This window comes from Thalassophryne amazonica, chromosome 22 (genome assembly GCF_902500255.1).
Source record: "Thalassophryne amazonica chromosome 22, fThaAma1.1, whole genome shotgun sequence".
NCBI lineage: Eukaryota > Metazoa > Chordata > Actinopteri > Batrachoidiformes > Batrachoididae > Thalassophryne > Thalassophryne amazonica.
Genome location: NC_047124.1, coordinates 6129788 through 6156768, shown reverse-complemented (window position 1 = coordinate 6156768; position 26981 = coordinate 6129788). Strand labels below are relative to the sequence as shown.

Genomic DNA, 26981 nt, shown 5'->3' with positions numbered 1-26981 from the left:
AAGTTTGTCTGCCACCTGTTGGACGGCGGTGTAGCGGACGGTGTAGGAGTAGTCGTGGTTATCGATGACCTCAAAATCTCGGACGGCCTCTCCTTTGGCTGCGGCGGTGAAGTGGACCTCCGGTTTGGCTTTTCCTGCTCCTTTGGTGTAGATGGTGAAGTGAGTCGGTTTACCCACTTCCACACCTGCAGAGGACGACGAGAACTGAACAAACAGGCTCACTTAACATGCACAGTGATGTTACCACGGGGATCGGGGCTGTACTTTTAGAATAAAAAAAAAAAAAATGTTTCATGTTAAACAGTTTTGTGCTTGATCTCAATGAACAACAACTAAAAATTAATTCAACCTTTCACCATCAAATGTACGTGACTGGTTCTAGCAGATCCCAAAAACAAGCTGACCCTGATTCACATCTCCAGCTGTGAGCCTTAAATAACCAGTATAGACTGCTAAATGTCAGGCTCTTCATACAGCCAGCAGGGGGCAGTAAATGTCCACATCCAAACTGACACTTTGAAATTTGAATGAAGCAGATGTGTGGGTCAACCATGACATCATCGTAAATACGGGGACACCCACTGAGGGCTTTGTGAGATCTAGCTCCAGACGGACAGACAACATGATTGGTTCAGTCAATAAGTGGTGGATAATTAACTAACCAGTTTTGTTGAGTCCGGGTCCCTCTGCCCTGACTTTAGCTGCATCGTGGGAAGGCTCCACCTTTATTCTGAAGGGGCTGATGGGAATTTCCTGTTTCAAACATGACAGGTAGGAGGACCTGTCAACATCATGTTTAAATAGAAGTGGAAGAGAAACCCTGGTCCCAGCCGAGGCGTCTCACCTGGTCAGCGAACAGGACCATGATGGTGTACTGACCGGGACCCGGAGGCGTGTATTTTACTGTGAAGGTATCGTTATCATTTTTGATGATATCAAAGTCAATGTCGGCCTCGGCAGGTCCAACCACACCTGGAGCGCACTTGATCCCGATGCTGACATCACCTGGATGGAACCGTACAGAAAATACAAAACCGATAAGGCGATCTAACAGCTCCAAAGGTCCCAGTGTGGTGATGAAAAACTGTTTGTGTGCGTTAGTCTCTGTTACCCTGTCCGGCCTCACTGCAGTCCACAGTGAAGTACGTGGGCTCTTTGGCTTTAAGTCCCGCCTTCTCCACTCCTGGACCATAAACCTTCACGTTCTCTGGATGGCTGCCCTCTCCAATAATCACCTGTGTTCAAACACACACACACTTTATCATTCATTCATGTCTGAAGTCATGCTGGGGATTAATTTTATGATCTGATTCAAAGCTAGACTCTATCCCGGTCAGGTGTGAGCGTTTTGGGTTGGTTACCCTGAAGGGGCTGTTGGGGATGTTGACGTCGCCCCAGGTGATGATGATGGTGTGTTTGATGGCTTTTGTGGGAATGTAGACACAGAAGTAGGTGCTGTTTCCATTATCTGTGATCTGAATGTCGATGGGGAAGCCGTCTGCATCCTGCAAAGACAAACCTCGTGAAACCGCGTTCGCCGCACCTGACTGATGGGGTCTATGGTTGGGCTAATGCTAGGCTAATGAAAAACAATTAGTTGTACCTGAGCGTAGAGCTTCAGCTCGCCTCTGCCAGCGCCGCACGTATCGATGGTGAATTCTGCAGCTTTGTTGACGATGCAACCCGTCGGCTCAAGACCTGGACCGTAACACTTGACCTGTGGAGGAACCACGTCTGATGCCATCAAAACAAACTATACATCCATCATACCAGTGCTTGTTACTAGGTAATAGTGTACGGAAAGTGCTACGGCAGGTTACTCATACAGTTCATTGCGTGGTACAAATTTGATCTTTGACCCCAATGACCTCCACCTATGAACTTTGGATGACTTTGCCAGGGCAATTCTGGGACCCACCTACATATGTCTGCCACGTTTGGTCCAAATTAAGTTGAAAATAAAATTCCTTGATCTTAACCCCAATAATCCAAAATGAACCTCTCCTGTACCCAGGCCTAGAGGTCCGCCAGGCCATTGCTTATCCTGGATACTGCTACATAAAGAAGAAGACGAGGGTCTACAACTCCCCCTGGTGGTGACACCAGTCCATCACATGTTACCCCCCCAGCTGAGGCCGGTACCCAGTTACAGCTCAGTGGACTGAGACAATAGGCAGGAAGTGTCCGGTCCAAGGACGCAGACAGGCAGCCTGAAGCACACACCTGGAATCAAACCATGGTTTAGTGGTCGGTAGTTCAATTCCTATCATACAGAGCCACATGCTCTGCCAAGATGGAACCTTTAAAAGTCACTTCTGGGGTCGACCTTCTTCCACCCACCAAGTCTGGTGCAAATGAGAGATCCTTGAACATTGCCAGAATCAATTCTGATGTCAACCTTCATTTGTGTACCAAGTTTGGTAGACATTAGCCAAACAACTAAAGGGGAGTAGTAGACCTAACAAAAAAAGTTGTAGTCTGATAACACAAAATTTGGTAAGGCACATTTTAACAGTATGGGCTTCTAAAATGGGCAGGGCCTGATGCTTGATGATGTCACTTTGTGCCTTTGAACTCAAAGAGAGCCAAAAAACCTTGGTGACCAAATTTGTAATCAACAGGAAATATGGTCAGAAATGTCTAAAAGAACACATGACAAATACAAGAACCAACCAGTAAAATGCCATTTGTCTGGACTGTAAAATCAGTCCTCCTACCTTTTCAGGGAAGACATCACTGGCAGCAGACAGGATGTGTGCGATGAAGGGGCTGTCCTTGATGTCATCGTCATCACATATGACGTGCACAGCGTAATCACCGGGTTCTGTAGGCCAGTACCGCACATCACATGACCCGTCTCCTTTATCGTCACACTCAATCTTTGCCTGTGAAGGGCCCTCGATGGAGAAACCTGCAGGTAAATGACAAGACACAATGCATTTGATAAAATGTGCACCCTCTAATGCTCATTTCTATTATGGAAAGTAAAATATCTGCAACCGTCTCAGACGTATCCTGGACATACCAAGTGTTCCCACCTCCGTGCCAATGGCCTCCACCACAAAGTCAGCACTCTTTCCCACCATGCCGGTCTCCAGTCCTGGGCCCCAGGCTCGCACCTTTTGAGGCCCCGCCTCCTCACTCACCAGCACCTCAAACGGGCTGCAGCAAGACACGCCTATTTTAGCCTCAGAAATATAATAAAGACTTTACAACACGTGTATAACAAGATGTCAATAAATGAGTACAATAAGAGCGTCTGACCTGCGGGGGATGCTGTGTCCTCCCCAGGAGATGCTGACGATGTATTTGCCTGCGATGATGGGGTAATAGTAACACTCGTACAATCCATTCTCCATCTCCTGTACCTTCACTGGCTCATCCACGCCCTCTGAGTTTAAGAAAATAAATCAAAATATCGTCAGCAAACACACAAAGAAAAAATATAATTTATTTTAGATTACAGCAGTGTGATGATACAGCTGTGTTGCGTTAGAAGCGATAAGGAATTATACAATCTAACCTTTGGAAATTAGCGTTCGTTTGTCGACTTACTTGGTCCCTTCACCGAGACACTGAGTTTTCCACTGCCAGCTCCTTTCGTGTATACTTTAAAATCCGCCACCTCCTTCACCCGGAGGCCCTTCAGCTGCAAACCTCGACCCGACGCTCTGCAGGCATTGGGGTTGCAAGCTGTAATGACCAATCAGAAGGAGGCATGAGACACTTTATTCCACAAAACTTAATTTTTGCCACACCCACTGATTCTCTCAATGCACAATAACACGATAAAATCTGAACTTTATAGGAACACGTAATAGGGAAAACTGTTCCATATTTTCCCAACAAATACGATAGCAACATTAATAGTGTAATAATATTTCTGTAAATGTTATTCTCAGGTAAAATTAGGCCCTGTTTTTATCATTTTTGTGACATTTCCACTTTATTCATATGACAGCACAAACAGACTGCTACAAAATCACATTTTTTTTTCTTTTCTTTTCTGATAACCCCGTACTACTCAGTTATCTGTACGAAGATGTGAAAATTACAATGGAGCAGAATGTATTCCATTTAAAAGTGAAAAACACACATAAACATGTTTAGCTGTTAGTTACTGTGACAGAAGCAGTTTGCAAAGGCTGAAAGTGAAACGCAGCAGATTAAGTCAGAATGGAAACCAAAACCAGGATTTATGAGTCTGCAGGATCCAGGTCAGGAATTCGGCGAGATGAAATAATCACAATGAGAAAATGAACATTTCAAAATGTTCACAGATGTAAGTTTGTGACACCATTTTTACAAGTTACAATGATTCTTTTTAAACAGAATAACTTTGAATATAATTTAAATTAATGAATTCACTATTTAATAATTGGATTATAATTTTACAAAATACTGAATTTTGTATTTTTAAAATATTATTTCAGTACTTACTTTTCCAAAAAATTTAGTAAAATTCACTAGATTTTTTTTACATTATTTAGAATTTATATATATTTAGAATTTTTATCAAACAGTTACATTTCAATTATTAACCTGTTAGCAGGTTTAGTTTTGTATAAACAGATTCTGATGACATGAACGTCTGTGTTAGCTGAAGAAATGTGAAAACTAACAAAGAGGAAAATGAAGATCAGATGTGAGGATGATAATGATGAAAATGAGTATTTATTAAAAAAGAAATTAAGAAAGGTCACATTCACTCTCATCAACAGAAAAAAGGCGCCAAATATCAGCAAAATGCTTTATTTATTTACTGTATAATTGTATATTGAAGATATGTTAAAAAAAAACAGTCTGTTTTTAATTGACTATCTTAGACTTTTATTTGCTGAAAATGTTTTATTTTAATAATTTAATAGTATTTGCTTAATTATCATGTTATTTTTCACAGATGGAAAGTTACTGACTGGTAAGAATTCACCTATGTGTTATTCTCCCGAGATATTGTGAGATGTGCTGCTAACACTTTTAGCATCAAGCTAACGTCACAACTTGTCAACTAGTCAATTAGTAACTGGGAAGCAAACTAACATTATCTGATGAGTGCATAACAGAAAAATACTTTTTTTTTTTTTTTTACTTTTTAAAATCTACCTACATGTTAATTAAAAAAGGTGAATGACTTCATGAGTAGCAACTATTAGCTATTAGCTTGTTACCTCTGTTGCCACCTGAATAGGAGTTTATTTGTACGATATATTCCGAATTAACATTAGTAAATGTCAAGCAAAAACAGAGTACAATTACAAGCTGGGTGTCAGTCCAATGTTACCTGATAAACATGCATTAAAGGACTACATTATTTTAACAATAACATAAATAAAGATGTGCTAACTGACTAAGCAAGCTGGACTGAGCTAGCTAAAATGCTACCTGCCCCAATAACAATTTAACAATGAAAATGACAGTATTTTGGCTGTCCTGTTGATTATAACTTATATTGATTTGTTTTTGAGAAGTTTATACTATAACGTTAGATTACAGGAAAAAAAAAACAGGATTCTTTTTTGGACATAATTTTTCTGAATTTGTCTGTTAGTGGTGCTAAAGCTACGATTGGCCATCAATGTGAATGTTCATTCCATAAATATTTAGACTGAATTTAATGTTAATGTTAATCTTAAAAAAAAAAATCCTTTATTTTGTTATTGCAACAGCAATGCAGATACTTTTCCCACAATCTTAACGTGACAGCACCGAGAACTATTTTAAAATGTTTGCAATATTAATCTTTTAAAATGGTAACATTTCCTCTACATTTACTGATCATTGGGCACCTTTCTTTAATCCTGATACCATCAACAGATGGCGCTCAAATCCACGTTCACTCGCTCTGGATTGTAGAAGAAGTAAAAGGTGCTCAGGTCGAAGCAGGTGTCAGCACATGCTGTAAAGCTGACCAGAATGGTCAGTGACACTTTTGAGTTCAAGTACGTAGAACCAGACTAGTGCAGGCAGGCTCCAGTCACAAACCCCAACCAGCCTGTACTAACTTGGTCGCCTGGGTTTGGGCGGTGTTGGAGGGGGGGCTCTCTTTGGCTTGTCTGAGGGTGGGGTGTGTATGGATTGAGGTACATTCTGCACTGGAGAGCCGGGATGCGGGACGTTCTGTGGAACTGAAGAAGGGAATAACAGTAATGATAGACAGAACACAAGACCACCTGCCAGACTTCCAATCCAATCACTGCCAGACCTCCAGACCAACCACCTGTCAGACCAACCACCCGCCAGATCTCCAGACCAACCACCTGTCACACATTCAAACCAAACCACATGGCAAACCTACCACACTTCTAGTCCTGCAGCATTCTGGTCAGCTGATAGACAATTCAATGGTTTAAGCAGATCACGAGATCAGCAGACAGAAGTTGGACCATGCCAGGCTATACACCTGTAACCATATCATGATTGGCCAATTCCCAGTCCAGACATCAAAAGACTAAAAATCCTAAGTCAAGTGTAAGACAAAAAAAAAAAAAAAAAAATCATCTCAAATCCCAAGTCAACATAAATTCTGATACAAACTGTCAAATCAAATAAGTCTCAAATCAAATATCAAGTGGACCCAGACATGGCCATGTCAAGTTCCAGGTCAAGAAAAAAAAGACTGTTGCAAAAACGTCCCAAAACCAACACAGAGAAAACCTTAGTCAGCTGCCGGCCGAGAGAGACAGGTTCAGATTAGATCCTGAACTCCAATCCAAAATAACAACAATAACAATGTTCTAAATCAATCCAAACTCTCAAGTCAATGTTTAAATCAGGTTCTAAGCCAAGACCACAATAAGTTCTAAATTTAAGGTTTCAGACCTCATTAGTGGTGATGCAGTTCCAGCGTGGAAAGGATTCTGTTCAAAGGAAGAAAATTAACACAAGATGTTGTCAGATTTTGAATTTGAGTCTCATCAATCCAGTCCAGTCCAAAAACCAAGTCCAAAACCACAAGACCTGAATGAGTAACCTCAGAACTGGCCAGCAAACCCTGACCATCCTGAACCAGCTTTCAAACTTATGAAACAGTCTGGACCTTAGAGTTCAGTGTGACATGGTAATTCGAAACAGATGATAAGTAGTGGAAAAAGGGGCGGAGTCTCAAGGTTGAATATGCTAATTACATAAACAGTGAATGAATACCGAACAGAGCTCTCAAGTCTCACTCATTCGGCGTGAGACTCGACATGTTGTCTCGCTCTCATGCTAATGCATGACATTCTGAAACATTTCACCGCTATGACCTGCAAGACAAGATTCGGCGGGAAATAACTCCTGACAGAACATCTGCTGGTTGCGGTCCATCACAACAACCAATAGAAGAAGAATACTGTCGACATCAAGCAGCAATGACTGATCGTTGCTATGGCAACCAGAAGTGGATCTATGCATTTTACTACATATGTGACATTAACTAGTTAGGTAGCACGTAGATCATCTACTGTAAACACGACTGTCACATAGTCGCTGCTCTGGGTCCCGTTAAATCCACCAAACAATAACAAAGGTTAGACGTGTGGCCCAAAATATAAGACAACTAAACCATCACAAATCTAGTTCTGAATCTACACAACAGACCTGAGCTGATACCATGGTATAAATCCTTTACAAATTATTAAACCATCTGAACTTATTCCACACAGAATGAGATGATTGCAGTAACCGTGTGCACAGACCACCATGAACCTGGACCAAACCCGGTCACCAGAGACCGATGGCTGGATGATCTGACCAGACTGGAGACCCATGTCGCTTTGGTCTCAGGTGGTCTGACCGTGTTTGACAAACACAGAAAAAAAATTCAGACAAAAAGACAACTGTTGTAAATTTAATGAGCTGCTTTAACCCTCAAGCGACCTATTTTAGAGACTAATATGACCAAGTGCAGTTATTTATGACCCCGTTGACTTTATATTGGAATATGTCTATATAAATGATTGTTTTAGGGTTCTTCAGATTTATTTCACTCTCTAATGTATTTGTCTATCATCCTTTTCATCCTCACTCTGGGCATCAAGAATCAGTCTCAGTGCTTGTGCAGCTGTAACTCTTGCTATTCTCACTCTGTTGGCTTCCCTGCAAAACAGCAAAATATAATGTTTAGAGTTGGCAAATTACAATACCATCAGAAGCTATAAAGTCGAAAAATCTCATAAATCTTCCTGGGGTCATACAAGTTTGGATTATACTTGCCACAAGGATCAGCCGATTCTTGCAAAATTCTATGAAGAAATGTAGGACAAACAGATTGACAAATTAATTGTAGGAAACTTTTTTCCGATTAAAATTACAAAAATAGTGCACACAAATATATGCCCAGTGGTCCTAAATGACCCCACTTGGTCGCTTGAGGGTTAAGACACTGTGTACTGAAACAAAGCTGTCAGAGGTTCTAGAGTATTTGGAAACATATCGAGGATTTCTATTAAAAATTTATGATACCACCATTTAGAAAAACTGGGTGGAAGAATGACAAATAAATAAAATGTCAAATTCCAAGAATTGCTGAAAATGTGTCTCCTAGGATCTTCATTCTTCGAGTTTCAATTTGCATTTGGCTTGGGTTTAGGTGGTCACTAGTATTGCATATTACATATTGATGGTTTGGTCTTGGGTGTTCTGACCCAGACGTTTTGTTGGTTCTGTTGGTCTGGCCTCCTCTAAAACCAACTCTGGTTTGGTCTCAGGTGGTGTGTGTCATGTTCAGACCAAACGTTGGGTGACCTGAACCAACCCTTAGTTTGGAATAGTAACTTCACATCACAAAATGCTAATGATATTGATTGGAATCGTTGGATCAGTTCCACATGGTTATTAGCAGAAAGCTGGACTACACTTTGATACGGACAGAACTACTGGCAGATAGAAACAACAACTAAAATTACAGACCAACATTAAACAAAGGTAATGTCATTACTGTAGACAAAAGGCAGCAAAAGTGCTTAAAAATGTGAATATAACTTGAAATCACGTTTCTCATAAATGTTCTAGTTTTTGTTATCAATGCCATTTGTTCTCACGTGAAGTTTATGGTAGCATAGATCTGATCGCGGACTAGTTTAAACAATAAATTCTAATATTTTAATATTTTTCAAAATTGGGTCACAAACCTGGTTTGTAAAAGTTTCTCAATTCTTTGGCTTGACTGGAAGGTTTGTGAATCTAAAATAATTTAAAATCAGAAACGTGGTGGACATGGAGATAAACGAACCCTCAGAGATGTGGACAGTGAAAGGGCTTCTGGGAATTTGCTGCCCTGCAAAGGTCACGTAGACAGTGTGCGCCCCCTCCAGGACAGGAACATAAGTGCAGCGGAAAATGCTGTCGCCTTTGTTCTCCAGGATGATCTCCACAGTGTCCCTGCGGCCGTTAGAATCCACGATGATCACGCCCACATCTCCAGCACCGGCCCCTAGACAGCAAACACACAAGCAAAGGATGTTTAAATGAAAGAGATCCTTGGCTTGACTTGGCTAATCAACCATGTGACTTGGCTAATCAAACCTGTGACTTGGCTAATCAAACCTGTGACTTGGCTAATCAAACCTGTGACTTGGCTAATCAAACCTGTGGATTGGCTGATCAAACCTGTGGCTTGGCTAATCAAACCTGTGACTTGGCTAATTAAACCTGTGACTTGGCTGATCAATCCATGATGTGGCTAATCAACCGTGTGACTTGGCTAATCAAACCTGTGACTTGGCTAATCAAACCTGTGACTTGGCTAATCAACCGTGTGACTTGGCTAATCAAACCTATGACTTGGTTAATCAAACCAGTGACTTGGCTGATCAACCCATGATGTGGCTAATCAACAGTGTGACTTGGCTAATCAACCATGTGACTTGCCTAATCAATCCTGTTACTTGGCTAATCAAACTTATGACTTGGCTATTCAAATCAAAAACTGTCACAAGATGTGAAAGTGCAACTGCATGGCCTGGAGGCATTCCAGCATGTCAATCAACACTGACTGTCATCATTCAGAATGTAAATGTTTTTTTTTATTTTTACACCTGCTGATGGAATCATCAACAGTAACAGCTGTGTTTTACTTTATTTCCCTAGGAAACACATTTGGAAACAAAATGGCTCCCCATATCACTTTTACTAGCCACTAGGCCATAGTAACTAGTAACCACCATTACTCAGTTAAGTTAAACCAGAGAGAACAGATTTGAGCATTGAATCCTGTTTATGCACTAGATGTAAACGGGAAAAATCTTGTTGGTATTTTTAAATAACAGATTAGCATTACAGTAAAACAGGTTTCCATGCCCCGCCAACAGAGGTTATGGTTCCGCCTTCTCAAACCTAGTGCACAGAATTTGGTTCCAAAAGAAAAGCCTCATAATTAGCTTGACTTCTGGAGGCTGATGGCTATAACAATGATCACTCATTTACCAGCCGTGTAGATGTCAAAGTACGTGGGCTTGTTGGCCACATTTCCTCCAAGCTGCAGTCCGGGTCCACGGGCGTGAACCCGATTCGGGTCGCCCATTGCCTTGGAAACATTGACCGGGAAGGGGCTTCGGTCGATGTCCTGACCCGCAAACAGCACCTTCACCTGGCAGCAAAAGGAAACACACAAAACTGTTACTTTTTATAGAATCCAGAAAGCTAATCACAAAAAAAATGTACTTTCCAAGGACGATTAACAAATTAATTACACCATTAAACCAATAACCATCTGAAGAGTTTAACAAACAGAATTTTAGTTTGTGCACAATAAAATCTGAGAAGAAATATTTTAGAATTTTTTGTATCAGCGGGAAAAGGACAAAGAAAAAAACACCCCAGTTTGATCTGGATCCTGATCCTAATCCACTCAAATGAACCTGGTGTAAGTTAAAACAGTTCTGTGAGGTTTGAACATTAATTCAATTTACTTTTTTATCTGCTTCCTTTAATAAACACTAAAAACAGACATTCATACAAAATAGTAAAATTTATCATCTTCACTTATCTAAAGAACCAGATAATCTAATCCTGAACCAAAACATTAATTGCGTCTCATCCAAACCAAAATATTCACCACATTTGATCAAAATGAGTTGATTAGTTTCACATCATCGTTAATACGTTTAAATGTAAAAATTGTGAACGCAGTTGCTTTTAAGAAGCTCAAAAATCCACTTTTAATATTTACAGACTCGTTAATCCAGATTTAGAAAGGTTTTTCAGCAACATTAATATTTTTGATTTTATTAGTATTGATTGTTTCTAATCAAGTGATGTTATTAGTGATGATATTAAATCACTTGATGTTGATTTACATTTTTTTATACTGCAATCAGGGTTTTTCAGTTTTTTGAAGTTTTTTTATTTTTATTTTTTTGTGTTATAAATTTTGTCAGGTTTTTCACTTTGCACACATTAAAATGAATTCAAACTTTAGTGTGACTTTACTTTGTGAAGGCCTTCGACTTTGGGCAGATAGACGACGGCGTACGATCGCTTCTTGTCGTTGTTGGCAATGACTCTAGCCTGATCCACAAGCAACAACACATAAATAATTATAATTAACATTAGATGGCTTAATAGAAAATTAAATATGAGTCTGTGTTCCGACCTCCTCCGTGTGACCTTCTGGATCTTCCACAAAAACCAGAACCTCGCCCAGTCCGGCCTCAACTGTCTCCACCAAGAACTCAGCTGGCTTCAGAACTATGTTCCCTCGTGGCTCGATCCCTGAAAACATCCACTTCTGCTCATTAATTAATTAGTTTCATCATCAGTTCACCGGCTGATTACTGAATGAAATAATTAATGTGTTAAACCATCAAATTTCACAAAATAATAAAAACAGAAAATCAGAATTTACAAAAAGGCCAGAAATGATCGTCTTAATTCACAAGTTTATTCTGACTAACAGCCCCCAAATTCTTCAGATAGAAACCAAACAAACAACAAAAAAAACTGTGATTTTTGTTAATCATCTCCTGAAAATTATGATTTTCTAATTAAGATTCTGCAAATGTTCTCACATCCAAAATATAAACACACACAAAAAAAAGAAAACCCACCATGAAAACATTTCCGTGGTGACAGAGAGAGAGAGAGAGAGAGAAACATACAATCTCAGTTCTCATATTTTTAACCTCATCTCATCTTCAACCACTTATCCGGGATCGTGGTGCGGTATTTTTAACCTTCAAAGTACAATTTACAAGGACTTCTGGTTCATTTAGAGGCTGGTCTTTCTGACTCAATTAGAGGCTGGACCTCCAGGTTCAGTTAGAGGCTGGACCTTGCTGGTTCATTTTGAGGCTGGATCTTCTGGCTCAGTTAGAGGCTGGACCTCCAGGTTCAGTTAGAGGCTGGACCTTTCTGGTTCATTTTGATGCTGGATCTTCTGATCCCTTTAGAGGCTGGATCTTCTGGCTCAGTTAGAGGCTGGACTTTCTGGTCCATTTAGAGGTCGGACCTTCTGTGTCTGTTAGAGGCTGGACTTAACACATCCTGTAACTTTTTAATATTTGGGTGGGCTGACAAACAAAATTATTTTTGGCCAATTAAGAATTCTGGACTTAATTCACATTTGGATTTTCTTACTCTTACATTAAGTCTACTAAAACAATCGTTGGTGGAGGTTGGTGAGGTGAAGCCAATCAGGTTTTGGTTCTGGACTCACCCAGTCCGTAGGCCTTGGCTCTTTTGGGATGCAGTGTTTTGGCCCTCAGCGGGGCGCCGGGCTTCAGCTTTGCTTTGGGGAACTGAGACAGGTACGTCATCACTGAGTGCTCGTCCACGTTGGGGTCAACGATCTCCTCCGGGGCAATGACCTGGAGCAGGCCAGAGGACAGACATAAGGTGGCGCTACAGATGCAATATTTAGCCAAGATGTTATTGTTCTTTAAAAAGGTTAATAAAAAAAATTAAGATCAGTGTTGTTTTCCTGCACCTTCAAGTTAATGTTTTTATATTTTTGTTTGTGTTTTCATAATTATGATTCATTTGTATATCATTTGAATGATTTTCCTTCATAATTATTGAAATGCAAACAATATTTTTCTGAATGTTGACAGTCGTAAACAAAACATCATGGTGTTGTGGCGGAAATACTCTCACTAACAAAAGCCCTGTCCGTGTGAGGTCAGGAGGTCAGGGTTACCTGGGGAACACCAAGCCAATCGTCAGCCTGCTGCATGGCCTCTCTGGCGTTATCCACCGGCTGACTGGGATCCCACATTTCCCAGTCTGGACAGAGACCTGAACACAGCACAGAAGATGGACAGTTTTAAAATGAAACCAAACTAATTTGCACCGAGATCAGATGTGAATCGAGGGTTCACCACAGGTCCAGAGTGAATGCACTTTGATCGGAACGTCCAGGTGACGCCACGCCTACAAAGTTCTAACTACACCAACCAGAGGAAGCTGTGCTAAAGCCACGCCCACTGTTAGCTGAGACAGGTGGACTGTTGGTCTCACCGGGAGCACAGTTGTCCACCAGCGCTCCCAGCGCCTTCCCGTCCCTCCAGTCTCTGTGGAAGTTGGTGATGGGAAGCTGAGGAACCTTGTTCTGGATCCAGCCGAGCAGGCGCTGCTTGGGCGTGAGCTTCTTAGCGTCTTCATCGTCCTCATCCTCCCACATGGGCATGGAAATGGAGTAATGGAGGATCAGGGTCCAGATCAGGCCCAGGATGAGCTTCAGGTTCCCGTCTACAATGGCTTTCGAGTCTGGAATGAAGACAAACATTGACATTTACAAGTCCCGTTTTCAGTTTCAAATCCAGATTTACACTTCAGACCCTCAAAACTGGTACAGAAGGTCCAGTAACCAGAGCTCATATTTGATTGGTTCTAGCAGATTCCTAGTCTGTATGTTCCAGGTAAGTGCAGCAGCAATAACGACGTGGTCACCTTGATTAGGGGAGAACCTAAAAGAGGAAAAAAACAAAAAGGAACCATCACCTGTGACAGCTCGTTTCAGGTTTGAATCTCACCACCGTTGAAGTCCTAGAACAGTTAGACATTGATTCTTTTTCATGCCTGTCTGTGCGATTTGTTGACATTCTCAAACACATTTTGATTGGGTGTATATGTGACCTTTGACCCCAGTGACCTTGACCTTTACCCAGATGTTTGACCTTGGGATGACTTTGCCAGGGCAATTCTGGAATCTACATGTGGGTTAAAAATCTACTGATCTGTGACCGTGACCTTTGCAAAAATAAACTCTTTCAGGGCGCTGCTGGGGTCGACCCCGGACCAAGAGCAGCAGGACAACAAGCAAACAAACAAACAAATGTTACTCAGATTATTGTTTCAGAAACAAATATATTTAATAAGTTTAACTTGCAGTCAGTCAAATATCAGATAGCTACAGTTACACTTCATGAACCCGATGACATCATCCTGATGACATCATCATCATGTTTTTTTTCAGTGAAATCTGCAGATCTGCTAACAGGATTACAATAGTAGATCAAATAATCCAAACTTAAAATCAGTTTCAGCTTCGGTAAATTCTGACTTGTAAAGGTGAAGGGTTAGAAAGAGCTGCTGTGACCTTTTGACCCCTGACTGACCACTAATGTCATCTGGTCTGTTAAAAAGTCAGGCTCCCTCTTTTAGGCATCAGCAGATTTAGACTTCCTGATCCACGGACTCAAATGTCCGGCTGGCCCGCAGTAAGTGGATCAGCTCCAGGATGATGTCATCAACTTCCAGCTCTGAGGGATGAGGTCATCAGAAACACGTGTGTTCAGGGAAGAACTGACAGATCTCAGACTCAGACTCAGAGGGCTCGTGTTTGGCTAAACAGAGCTACATACGATTCCCGGCCCTTCCAGGTCCTCATAAAAAGGAACATTTCCCCTCACATTTAAATTATCGCAAGAATAAATTTCAGTGCGTATAGAGAAAACTTTCCCCAGGAATCACCTCAGAATAGTGGTTACATGCTAAAGCCACGTGGTAACAAAGCAGCAGCTAGCAGATTATCGTTTACACGCTAACCCCACACGGTAACAAAGCAGCAACTAGATGATTATTAATTACACGCTACAGCCATGCAGTAACAAAGTAGCTGCTAGTAGATTATTGGTTACATGCTAATGCCACGCGGTAACAAAGCAGCAGCTAGCAGATTATTGGCTGCATAGTAACACGGTGCAGCAAGAAAGCAGCAGCTATCTGATTATTGATTACACGCTAACACCACGCAGTAACAAAGCAGCAGCTAGCAAATTATTGGTTACATGCTAATGCCACGTGGTAACAAAGCAGCAGCTAGCAGATTACTGATTACACGCTAACGCCACGCAGTAACAAAGTAGCAGATAGCAGATTATTGGTTACATGCTAACGCCACGCGGTAACAAAGCAGCAGCTAGCAGATTATTGGCTGCATAGTAACACGGTGCATCAAGAAAGCAGCAGCTATCTGATTAGTGATTACATGCTAATGCCACGCAGTAACAAAGCAGCAGCTAGCAGATTATTGCTTACATGCTAACGCCACGCGGTAACAAAGCAGCAGCTAGCAGATTATTGATTACATGCTAACGCCACGCAGTAACAAAGTAGCTAGTAGATTATTGGTTACATGCTGACGCCACACGGTAACAAAGCAGCAGCTAGCAGATTATTGGCTGCATACTAACACGGTGCAGCAAGAAAGCAGCAGCTATCTGATTATTGATTACACGCTAATGCCACGCAGTAACAAAGCAGCAGCTAGCAGATTATTGGTTACGTGCTAACACCACGCGGTAACAAAGCAGCAGCTAGCAGATTATTGGCTGCATACTAACACGGTGCAGCAAGAAAGCAGCAGCTATCTGATTATTGATTACATGCTAACGCCACACAGTAACAAAGCAGCAGCTAGTAGATTATTGATTACATGCTAACGCCACGCAGTAACAAAGCAGCAGCTAGCAGATTATTGGCTGCATACTAACACAGTGCAGTAAGAAAGCAGCAGCTAGGCCATATTCTAGCCTGTGAGAGGAAGTGCAAAGTAAAGGTCAAAATTACTCGTTTTGCCAATCCTGAGTTATGGTTTAACAGCCGTGGTCAGAGAAAACAACTGTGAAAACATCCATCCATCCATTTTCTTCCGCTTTATCCGGAGTCAGCTCGCGGGGATAGCAGCTCAAACAAAGCTGCCCAGACCTCCCAATCCACACACACCTGCCCCAGCTCCTCCGGGGGAACCCCAAAGCGTTCCCAAGCCAGCCGAGAGATGTAGTCCCTCCAGTGTGTCCTGAGTCTTCCCCGGGGCCTCCTCCCAGTGGGACGTGCCCGGAACACCTCTCCAGCGAGGCGTCCAGGGGGCATCCGGAAAAGATGCCTGAGCCACCTCAACTGACTCCTTTCGATGTGGAGGAGCAGCGGCACGACTCCGAGCTCCTCACCCTATGTCTAAGGGAGCGCTCAGCCACCCCGCGGAGGAAACTCATCTCGGCCGCTTGTACTCTCGATCTCATTCTTTCGGTCATGAGCCAAATCTCATGACCATAGGTGAGGATCGGAACGTAGATCGATCAGTAAATCCAGAGCTTTGCCCCCTACTCAGCTCTCTCTTCACCACGATGGTCCGATACAGCGACCGCATCACTACAGATGCTGCACCGATTAGTCTATCGATCTCACGCTCCATTCGTCCCTCACTCGTGATCAAGACCCCGAGATACTTAAACTCCTCCACTTGAGGCAAGGACATTACACCGACCTGAAGAGGGCAAAGCACCTTTTCCGGTCGAGAACCATGGCCTCGGATTTGGAAGTGCTGATTTTCATCCCGGACGCTTCACACTTACTTCACAGCAGAGACGAGATTCTGTGGTTCCCAAACCAGACTCCCTCTACATCCTGGCTGCGCCTAGAAATTCTGTCCATAAAAATAATGAACAGAACCGGTGACAAAGGGCAGCCCTGGTGGAGGCCAACGTGCACTGGAAACAGGTTTGACTTACTACCGGCAATGCGAAAACATATTTTAATAATTTATTGAAAAAGTACTTCAAAATGTTATCCTTTGAAGTCATGGCATCATCACTCACAGCTAATCGCAGTAGCTAACTGGGCTAATTAGCATGTTGACAGATTATCAGGTTAATTAGTAACCAATTACTCAGTATAGCTTTCAAGTGAGTTTCTAAACTAGAGTGACAGTGTGAACAGGTCCAAACCAGTTTACATTAAACTGGATTCTAACCGGTTCGGTTAGTTTTCATAAACCCAGCAGTGTTCACTTTCGGATCGTTTCAGAAGTCAAACTTTCCTTCATCATCACTTTTCTTCTTCTACTCTCTGACACACTCTTTTCTGATGACATCACTTCCTGTTTTTTTGTCCCACAAAGCTTTGCTTTCAAAACTTCCCATGACCCAGTTTCTCTGGTGGTGTGGGTTCAACCAAGACACCATTGTGTTTGTGATGGCCGCAGTGACCTTTAAGGTCCGCTGATGTTTGTTTAGTAACCGTGGGTGACGCCGTCAGTGCCTCGGACCTTGAACAATCAGAACTATTGTTGTTTATGACATCACAGTCCAAACCAGACATGACATCATCACTTTGAAACAGCTTTTATTTTGAAATCTCAGAAAAAAAAATTTCTGCTTTTTACTTCTTTTTTTATCAAGTTACTCAAAAACTGAACATTCAAAAGTTTCAATTGGACCTGAAACACCAAAAATTACATTTTATGATGGAGCAGGAAATAATGGAGTGGGGGTGGAGCCAGGAAATGTATTAAATAAATAAAACGGTTTTATTTAAAATCATGACAAAATTCATCCTCGTTTGAAATCAGCATCATTCTAATTTCAGGGAAATTCACAAAAAAAGATTTTTTATAATGACTCCCCAGATTAAAACAAGGCTCATCTTTAAAACATCAACTCCCAAAGTGAGGATCAGATCAGCTGACTCAGCAATGCTCATTCTTTGACAGCTCTGCCGTCTGTCAGCTGCCATCACAGCTGACAGCTGGAAGGTCAAAGGTCACAGAGAGCATGAAGCTTTTTTTCATTCTGTAATGCTGAAACTGAAGAACACTAAATTTCTTTACTGTTAAAATGCAACACATCGTTAACAACACCTTAACAACACAATCTTAAAAACACTTCAACAACATAACCTTAACAACACGACCTTAATATCACAACCTTAAAAACACTTTAACAACATAACCTTTATGACACGACCCTAAGGACACCTTCACGACAGAACATTAATGGCACAACCTTAGTGACACCTTAACAACATAACGTTAACGACACAACCCTAAGGACACCTTCACGACATAACATTAATAACACACCCTTAATGACAATGTTAACATCCAAATGGCACAACCTCAATGACATCTTAACGACATAACCTTAAGGACACCTTAACGACATAACTGTAATGACACAACATTAATGAAACCTTAACAACACAACCTTAACGACAATGTTAACAACATCCGAATGGCACAACCTCAATGACATCTTAACGACATAACCTTAAGGACACCTTAACGACATAACCGTAATGACACAACATTAATGAAACCTTAACAACACAACCTTAAAAACACTGTAACGGCACAACCTTAATGATACATTAACGACACAACCTTAACAACACCTTAACAACATAACCTTAACAAAGACATAACCGTAATGACACAACATTAATAAAACCTTAACAACACAACCTTAAAAACACTGTAACGGCACAACCTTAATGATACATTAACGACACAACCTTAACAACACCTTAACAACATAACCTTAACAACGACATAACCGTAATGACACAACATTAATAAAACCTTAACAACACAACCTTAAAAACACTGTAACGGCACAACCTTAACGATACATTAACGACACAACCTTAACAACACCTTAACAACATAACCTTAACAACAGAACATTAATGACACAACCTTAACGACACCTTAGCAACATAACGTTAATGACACGACCCTAAGGACACCTTCAAGACAGAACATTAATGACACAACCTTAGTGACACCTTAACAACACAACTTTAATGACAATGTTAACAACACCTGAATGGCACAACCTCAATGACATCTTAAGGACACCTTAACGACATAACCGTAATGACACAACATTAACGAAACCTTAACAACACAACCTTAAAAACACTGTAACGGCACAACCTTAACACCTTAACAACATAACCTTAACGACAGGACCCTAAGGACACCTTCACAACAGAACATTAATGGCACAACGTTAATGACACCTTAACAACATAACGTTAACGACGTGACCCTAAGGACACCTTCAAGACAGAACATTAATGACACAACCTTAACGACACCTTAGCAACATAACATTAATGACACAACCTTAAGGACACCTTAACGACATAACCGTAATGACACAACATTAACAAAACCTTAACAACACAACCTTAAAAACACTGTAACGGCACAACCTTAATGATACATTAACGACACAACCTTAACGACACCTTCACAACATAATGTTAATGACACAACCCTAAAGACACAACATTAAGGACACCTTAACAACACAACCTTAAAAATACTGTAACACCACAATCTTAACACAGTAACAACACCACCTTAACTACACCTTAACGACATATTAACAACATTAATGACACAGCCTTAATGACACTATGTTTGTGACTGAAAGTGTTTATTAAAGCAAAAACAAGAACCAAAGGCACCTAAAAGAAGCAACAGCTGTATGAATGCATTTGTGAGTCGACGTTTATATAATGTACGATAAAGTAAATGTGTAACATTTCTAAACGTTTTATCAATGCTTGTCTTAGATCAGGGTCTGTTCCAGCTGCTTTTAAACATGCTGTGGTTCGACCTCTTCTTAAAAAACCTCACCTGGACTCGTCAGTTTTATCCAATTTTAGACCTGTGTCTCATCTGCCATTTATGTCTAAGGTTTTAGAAAAGGTTGTCTTTTTACAGTTACAATCATTTTTAGAAGACAATCTCATCCTTGAAAAATTCCAATCTGGGTTTAGATCATGACACAGCACTGAGTCGGCACTTTTAAAAGTTCATAATGACATCATTTTGTCAGTGGATGCAGGGAATCCTGCTGTGCTGGTTCTGTTGGACCTCACAGCAGCCTTTGATACTGTGGATCACACAGTACTTGTTTCCCGGTTAGAACATTTTATTGGCATTCAGGGTACTGCACTTAAGTGGTTTAGATCATATTTGGCTGAAAGGAGCTTTTCTGTCATGACTGGGGACCTCTCCTCATCAACTGCTCATCTGTCTTGTGGTGTGCCGCAGGGTTCTGTCCTTGGGCCGATCCTATTTTCTTTGTACATTCTGCCATTGGGGTTAATTATAACCTAGCACAATCTGTCCTTTCATTGTTATGCAGATGATCTGCAAATCTATCTGTCTGTGAGGACTAATGGGAGTGATGCTTTGTCATCATTATTTAATTGTATTTGCGATGTAAAGCAGTGGCTGTCCCAAAACTTGCTTTACCTGAATGATGGTAAAACGGAGATCATGGTGTTTGAGCGCTCTGGCATACCAAATGTGGTAACACCAAATTTTGGTGCTTTGGCTAACTATGTAAAACCAGCTGTCAAGAATTTGGGAGTGATATCTGACAGCTGTTTGAGGTTTGATCAACAGATAAACTCTGTTGTCAAAGCTATTTTTTTCCAACTTCGCCTTTTGGCTAAAATAAAGCACATTCTCAGTAGACGTGATCTTGAGACAGCCATTCATGCTTTCATCAGCTCCAGACTTGATTACTGTAATGCACTTTATTCGGGCATTAATCAGTCATCTCTTGCGCGTCTCCAGTTGGTGCAGAATGCTGCTGCTCGCCTTTTGACAAACACTTTTAGACGTGAGCATATTATGCCCATTCTGTACTCACTCCACTGGCTTCCAGTTCATTTTAGAATTGATTTTAAAATTTTAATGTTTGCTTTTAAAGCTATTTATGGCCTTGCACCTCCCTACTTGTCTGAAATGCACAGCTACAGTAGGACATGAAGGGCGTCTGGCCAGCTTTACTTAGATGTTCCAAGGTCAAGATATAAACGCTGGGGTGATCATGCTTTCACGGTAGCTGGCCCCAGACTGTGGAATGAGCTACCTCTTGAGTTATGTACTATTCCTGACCTAGCACTTTTTAAATCTAAGTTAAAGACTTATTTATTTAAACTGGCTTTTAACACTTAGTGGGGAGGTGACATGCTCTGTTTTTTTATGTGCTGTTTTAAAATTTTATTCTATATGTGTTTTATTTTTGTGAATTTGTGTTTTTAATGTTAAGCACTTTGGACACCAGTTGGTGCTGTAAAGCGCTTTATAAATAAATGTTGACTGATTGATTGATAAATACGCAACAGATGACATGTCTGTTTACATAAATATGATGCACGTAAATCCACTAACTTCTGCGTCAAACTAGCGCATTGGTATTTGCTCAATTTTAAAATGTTTAGCGTTTGTTTAAATTCGGGACATCTTGGCCTTTTGTGTAACGTGGCATTGTTTACACACTGACAATTGTTTATTCATTGTTATGGTCGAACAATATTTTAGAAAAATTGTTTTTCTGTCAAAATCAGATGAAAACACAATATTTACACACATAAATGGAAAATGATTACTAAGAATGTTCCTATCAAATCTCCTAAATTCCCACACCAGCAAGTTTAGCATGTTACTGTCCGTTAGTCACGCGACCGGTTTGCTCTGATTTCGTTCGCTTTGTTTCGGGTTATTTAAGTTTGTTTGAAGTTTTGAAGCAAAGTTGTATTTTCTCAAAGAAAACCTTTCTGCACAGTGATATAAAATGTACTTCCTAATATTTTACTGTGTGAAAGCCCTAATACCGTAGCGTCATATAAACCGCCATGCTAACATTTAGCATGGTAAGCGTGGTACTTTATTGTTCTATACGTTGATGCTAAAGTTCGAGGGTTTTTCTCTGCATGAAAGCCTGAGAATCAACAGTGTGTCTGAAGTAGCTCCAAAAGGCTTCGGTTCTGCTCTTCAGTAATTCCGAGCTCCTACATGGATGAGCTCATCCCACCTGTTATCACAGGAAAAGGGGGACGCCTGCTTATCTGGCAACATTCCTGCAGCCTGACTCAGAGAAAAAAGTGTAAGTTTCAAACACTTTGTGGTGTCAAAGACTGGAAACACGTGGTTGACCCGCTCCAGACTCCTGACGGGGTTCTGGTCTGATGGTGGTTTGGGTTCTGCTGGTACTTTATACTCACTAAAGATCCAGAACAGTTCTGGAGCTGGAAATTCTTGAAATGATCTCAGACATTTCTTCATTCAGCAGAAGAGCTCATGCAAGTTCTCACTCAAGAACAACATGCACCTTAAGGCGTGTGCACATGTTCCCCACTGAGGAGGTCTTGTGATCGCCGTTGTGCATGCATGCACGCGCACATGTGCGTGTGCATGTGGCCGTGCATGTGTATTAGCAAAAAGTAAAAGATAAAAAAAGAAGCCATGAATAGACAGTGCCAATAACAAAAGATGGAAAAAAGATGATCTTTTTTTTTTCACATTTGGTGCTGATCAGGATCCAGATGTAGATTCCGGTGGTCCCCCTTTTTTCCCCCCACATTTGCATTTTCCAACATTTTGATCCATTTGTAAACAGGATTTTACTGCTGTTGATGTCAGGTGTCAGTTAAACATAATCAACATTAGGTGTTGATCTGGATCTGGACCTGAATCCAGAACCACTACATCTAGATCTATTGGGCTGATATTAGGAAGGATCTGAAAAAGCTGTCAGCAGATTTCTCCTTCAGCTCCACTCTGACCAACAAAGAATCAGAGGAAAATCAAAACCATTCAGGATTTCCCCCGTCGATTACATCCAAGCACAACCGGCACCGTGTGTGTGTGTGTGCGCGCACATGCGTGCACATGCAGGGACGGGGGTTTGCACATTCCTCTGCTGTGACGGCCGACAACACATGGCAGTAATTATAGAGCGAAGCTGACACTGAAGCCTGTGTCACATTAAGATTCACACAGTTTGGTTCGCTGCTTCATAACGATTCACTTCAACAGCGATTCTTCCAGAAAGGGTTCGATGCTTCACATCACTAACAGGCAGAGGTGTGCAGCTGGGATGTTACCATGGTAACAGTATAAGTTGCTCAGCATCCATGATTGTTCTGGAAACTAGTTAAACAAGGTTGATGAGGATATGATGTCATCGTGACTCATTAAGTCACCGACACCTGTCAATCAAATAGATGTTTTTTGTGTTTGTTTGTTTTTTTTAAACTGATGCTGATATTTTCCAGTAAATTATGCTGTAAATCGTAGGATTTGACTGAAAATCAGCGGCTTTGTGGTTCTTGCCGACTGGGAGCAGACGTGAGTTCTGTGCGAGGTTCTGTTGAAGGAAGTCGGGTTAACGGTTTCCCTCTGGTCTATTTTCAGCAGCTGTTGGTGGAAGGATACCAGAGCTCAGCTGTCCTGCCAATCAGCACCATCCAAACCCCCCACCCTCCCCCAGCCCGGTGAACCAGACCTCAGAGGCCGCCAGAACCGGGGGGCGGAGCCAGAACATGTTCAAATAAGAATTAGTAAAACTAAGAAATGTTTTTTTAACAACCCATTTGACTATGAGTACATAGTATTATGATTAAAAGGGGCGGAGCCAAGACATCTAAATGCATATTCAAACGATCATATACAGCATCTGACTAATGAACTTTTTTAAGGTGTGGAAAATGTTGGGTCACATTCAAATATATATATATATATATATATATATATATATACATATATATATATAAAAACAGGGAACATGCTGGCAGCCGATGGCTAATGGCCTTCAAGAGCAGTAAAGCATCATGGGAAGAAATGCGTGATAAGTCTCTCTGGATTCTAACCTGAACTGGATAAAAGGGCAAAGCTGTGCTGCTGCGTACAGAGAAAGCTAAATGTGTAAACCTGTCTCTAATTACCTTCTTTTCATGTTATACATGTGATACTTCAACATAAAGTAGTTTGGAAGCATTAAAAAACAAACAAAAAAACAGATTAAACGGGGTGAAGCCAAATTGAATGAGCACCAACATATTAACGTCCACGTTAATCCCATTAAACTTTATAGGGTTCAGCTATAAAAATGTGCCTGTCTGTCTGCCTCCTTATTAATAAACATCATGTTGCAGTTTCAAGTTGTTCTTTATGGCCTCCAGCTTATATTATCACAAAAATGTGCTACACATTACTTGACCAGTAGGTGTCAGGAGTCTCTAATGAGCATAAAGTAAAGAAGATTTTTGGTAAATAAATTGGTTGAAGCGTGGAGGCTTTGACGCCTAAAAGAAGCTACGACTCCATGTTCTTCATCATGTGTTGTTTGTTAATGAAATAAATTCATTCTCTCAAAGACGCAGCAAGTGCCATGAGCGGTTTTGTTAATGTGCGACTGGATCCATTTTTTGCCTTTTTCTGATGTAGAACCTGAGCGCTAAGTTTTGTTTTTGTAAGTTGCAAACGTGAGCGTAAAATGTCACCGTCTGTGTGGTCGAGTTCCGTGTTTATGACGCAGGAAAAAAATAAAAGAATTTGACCAGTTTAACTATGAATGTGCATGTGAACTTATTAAAGTTCCCCCTGGACAGTCAGACAAACCATATCAAGCCTGTGATGTCATAAAGGCCTGTAGATCAAAGTCTCAATCCTCTCCTCTGGAGGTAAAGAGGTTTTGTCATTATTTCCCAGCACTGGTACACACTCTTGACTGTCCATTCTTGTTACACTGCTGCTAACTAGTTAAGAAACCAACACAACTGAAAACAGAAACTCCTTAATCGAAGCAATAAAATGACTCACTCAGTCTCACTTCAAAACTGGTTTTATCAGTGTCAAACAGAATCTGGTTTTCAATATCATCAGAAAGTTTTACAAAAAAAAAAAAAATAATAATAATAATAATAATAATCACAAAAATTCATCAGATACCCTCATCCTTAATTGTTTTTTTTTTAATTGTCACATCCTTTCGCCTAAACTGAAGCTTTCTGTGACACTCAGGAGTTTGAACAATCCAATGTGTAAGAAAGACTAATCAAGAGTCTTCTGGAGCTCCTGGTCAAACCAGGACTGTGTTTGACCGTGACCTAAAGATCCAGATGGCGTCAGGGATCCTCCACCGCCTCACGCTAAGTTTCTGCAGCATGACGTCTGGAATCTGACAGGACTCAGAGGAGGGAAACACGAGCCCGGATTCCCCACTGGCAAAGTTTGGAAAGACCGCGACCGGGTGTCAAAGTCTCACTTCCAACGCCAGTCGCCACACTTCCTGTAACCTTAACACTTCCTGACATTCAGTGCTGCAGGTTCTGCTCAAGAGCTACAACATAACAGGAACCACAACCAGGTCCAGTGAGTAAGAGGACTAACTAGCCTGTGAAAGTCCAGAAGGACATCACAACAGTCCAGGAGTCGACTTTCGTTTGAGTCATCGCTCAGACCGCTGACACCAGAGCGACGGAACTTCAACACAGACAGAAACCTCACAAGAATTTCAGCCTTTCTTCTGGTCCATGGTTGACTCAGGATGACTTAAAAACAAATGAAGAGAGAGGCAGGAGACAAAGTGAAATGATTCATTTTGACCTGAAGCCATGAAGCTCAGAAGCAGATCTGGACGATGACAGAGGTGTAAGGAGGAAAAGGTGGGACCGGAATCATATTTCATCAATGAAAAATGGATCACAAAGATGAGAAAACTGTAGAACTTCCCTTCCAGTATCCTCATGCCATCTGACCATTTGTCTGATATCACTCTGTGTGGTCCAACGCGCGGTGCGCGGGCTGCTGAAGGACAAAGAAGCTTTCTGGTTCAACACCAAACAGCAGTCAAAGCTGCTCTGCTGGATGAATAACGGAACCACCTTTAGATACAAAACCCAGCGACACATTACATTCCAGAGTTCTTACTGCTCCACCCCGGAAATTAAAGTGATGCAATACCCATATGGAACAAAGGGGCAGTATAGCAATAATCATAAATTTAATTAATTTGTGGAACCTGTTCGCTGCATTTTTTTTCCATTTGGTTCTTTGCACTTACAGATAATTTAAATCTCACCTGCTATGATTTCCTAATCTGTCCCCTGCTGGATAAACATTTTAATTCCTCGTCTTCGAGGAGGATACTTAGGCACAAAGTGGACCAATAAGAACCTGGACTGACTTCCCTGGGTTCTACGCTGGTCGGGTTTTGGAGGTTCTACTTTCAGATTGGTTGGAGTAGACCAGATGGAAGATTTGCTTCATCGCCTCGCAGGCCAAAAGCCAAACCACGTGTGGGTCCGTTTCAGATCGATCTGGGTCAGAGAACCATTCAGCGACATCGCAGAACCAACAGAACTGTTCCCACATCAACACAAACCAAAACCAAACACTGATAAAATCATTCGCTCAAAGTTTATTTTTGAACGAGGATGTTCTCATGTTAAACATTTTCTGCTATGATTTTAATTCCATTTTCAGTAAAAATGTTTTTAAAACTACATTTTCATAGCTTCTGGCGTGATTTGCTGTTTTTTGTTGTTCTATTTGATGCTAATGAGAATTAAACCAGCTTAAAAGGAAACTTAACCAGATAAAAATCTGACTGGTTAAAAAAAAAAATAATTAAAATCCAGTTAAAACAAGCTAAAAGTGGTTTAAATGCACTTTAACCCGACCAGTGTGTCCTGATTTCAAAACCAGTTCAAAGTGATTTATCTCAAACGGAACCAGTTTGGTCCATTTTAACACAAATTTAAAATCCTTTCCATTTTTTATAAAACCTGCTAAACCAGAAGAGTTTAAAACTGGATCACCTCCAGTTTAAGTTTTTAGATTAATTTACTTTAAAAGCGACCAGAAACTAATGAATAATCAGTGATTCAATTTAATCTTCTTGTGGATTTAGTGTCTTTGTCTAAATTTGTAATGTTTCTCTGTGGACAAGTTTTAATCTCTTTTTACAAGGTAT

At 41.0% G+C, this 26981-nt stretch overlaps 1 protein-coding gene across 4 annotated transcripts in view; it reads right to left on the bottom strand.

The window, feature by feature from the left end:
• The window catches only part of flncb (filamin C, gamma b (actin binding protein 280)), a 55684-nt gene that overhangs the window by 26105 nt on the left and 2598 nt on the right, over positions 1-26981 (bottom strand). For 2 of the 4 annotated variants that reach the window (XM_034163855.1, XM_034163856.1), the window contains exons 2-19: positions 13435-13683; positions 13115-13212; positions 12635-12785; positions 11573-11691; positions 11410-11487; positions 10405-10567; positions 9212-9412; positions 6003-6125; positions 3556-3693; positions 3265-3391; positions 3026-3162; positions 2718-2911; positions 1604-1717; positions 1362-1505; positions 1112-1235; positions 845-1005; positions 663-753; positions 16-185 (exon numbers count right to left, since the gene is read on the bottom strand). In XM_034163855.1, coding sequence (XP_034019746.1) covers positions 16-185; positions 663-753; positions 845-1005; positions 1112-1235; positions 1362-1505; positions 1604-1717; positions 2718-2911; positions 3026-3162; positions 3265-3391; positions 3556-3693; positions 6003-6125; positions 9212-9412; positions 10405-10567; positions 11410-11487; positions 11573-11691; positions 12635-12785; positions 13115-13212; positions 13435-13683 — 2582 coding nt within the window. The remainder of the gene's footprint in view (positions 1-15; positions 186-662; positions 754-844; positions 1006-1111; positions 1236-1361; positions 1506-1603; positions 1718-2717; positions 2912-3025; positions 3163-3264; positions 3392-3555; positions 3694-6002; positions 6126-9211; positions 9413-10404; positions 10568-11409; positions 11488-11572; positions 11692-12634; positions 12786-13114; positions 13213-13434; positions 13684-26981) is intronic. The other 2 variants (XM_034163858.1, XM_034163859.1) reach the window with 1 other exon arrangement.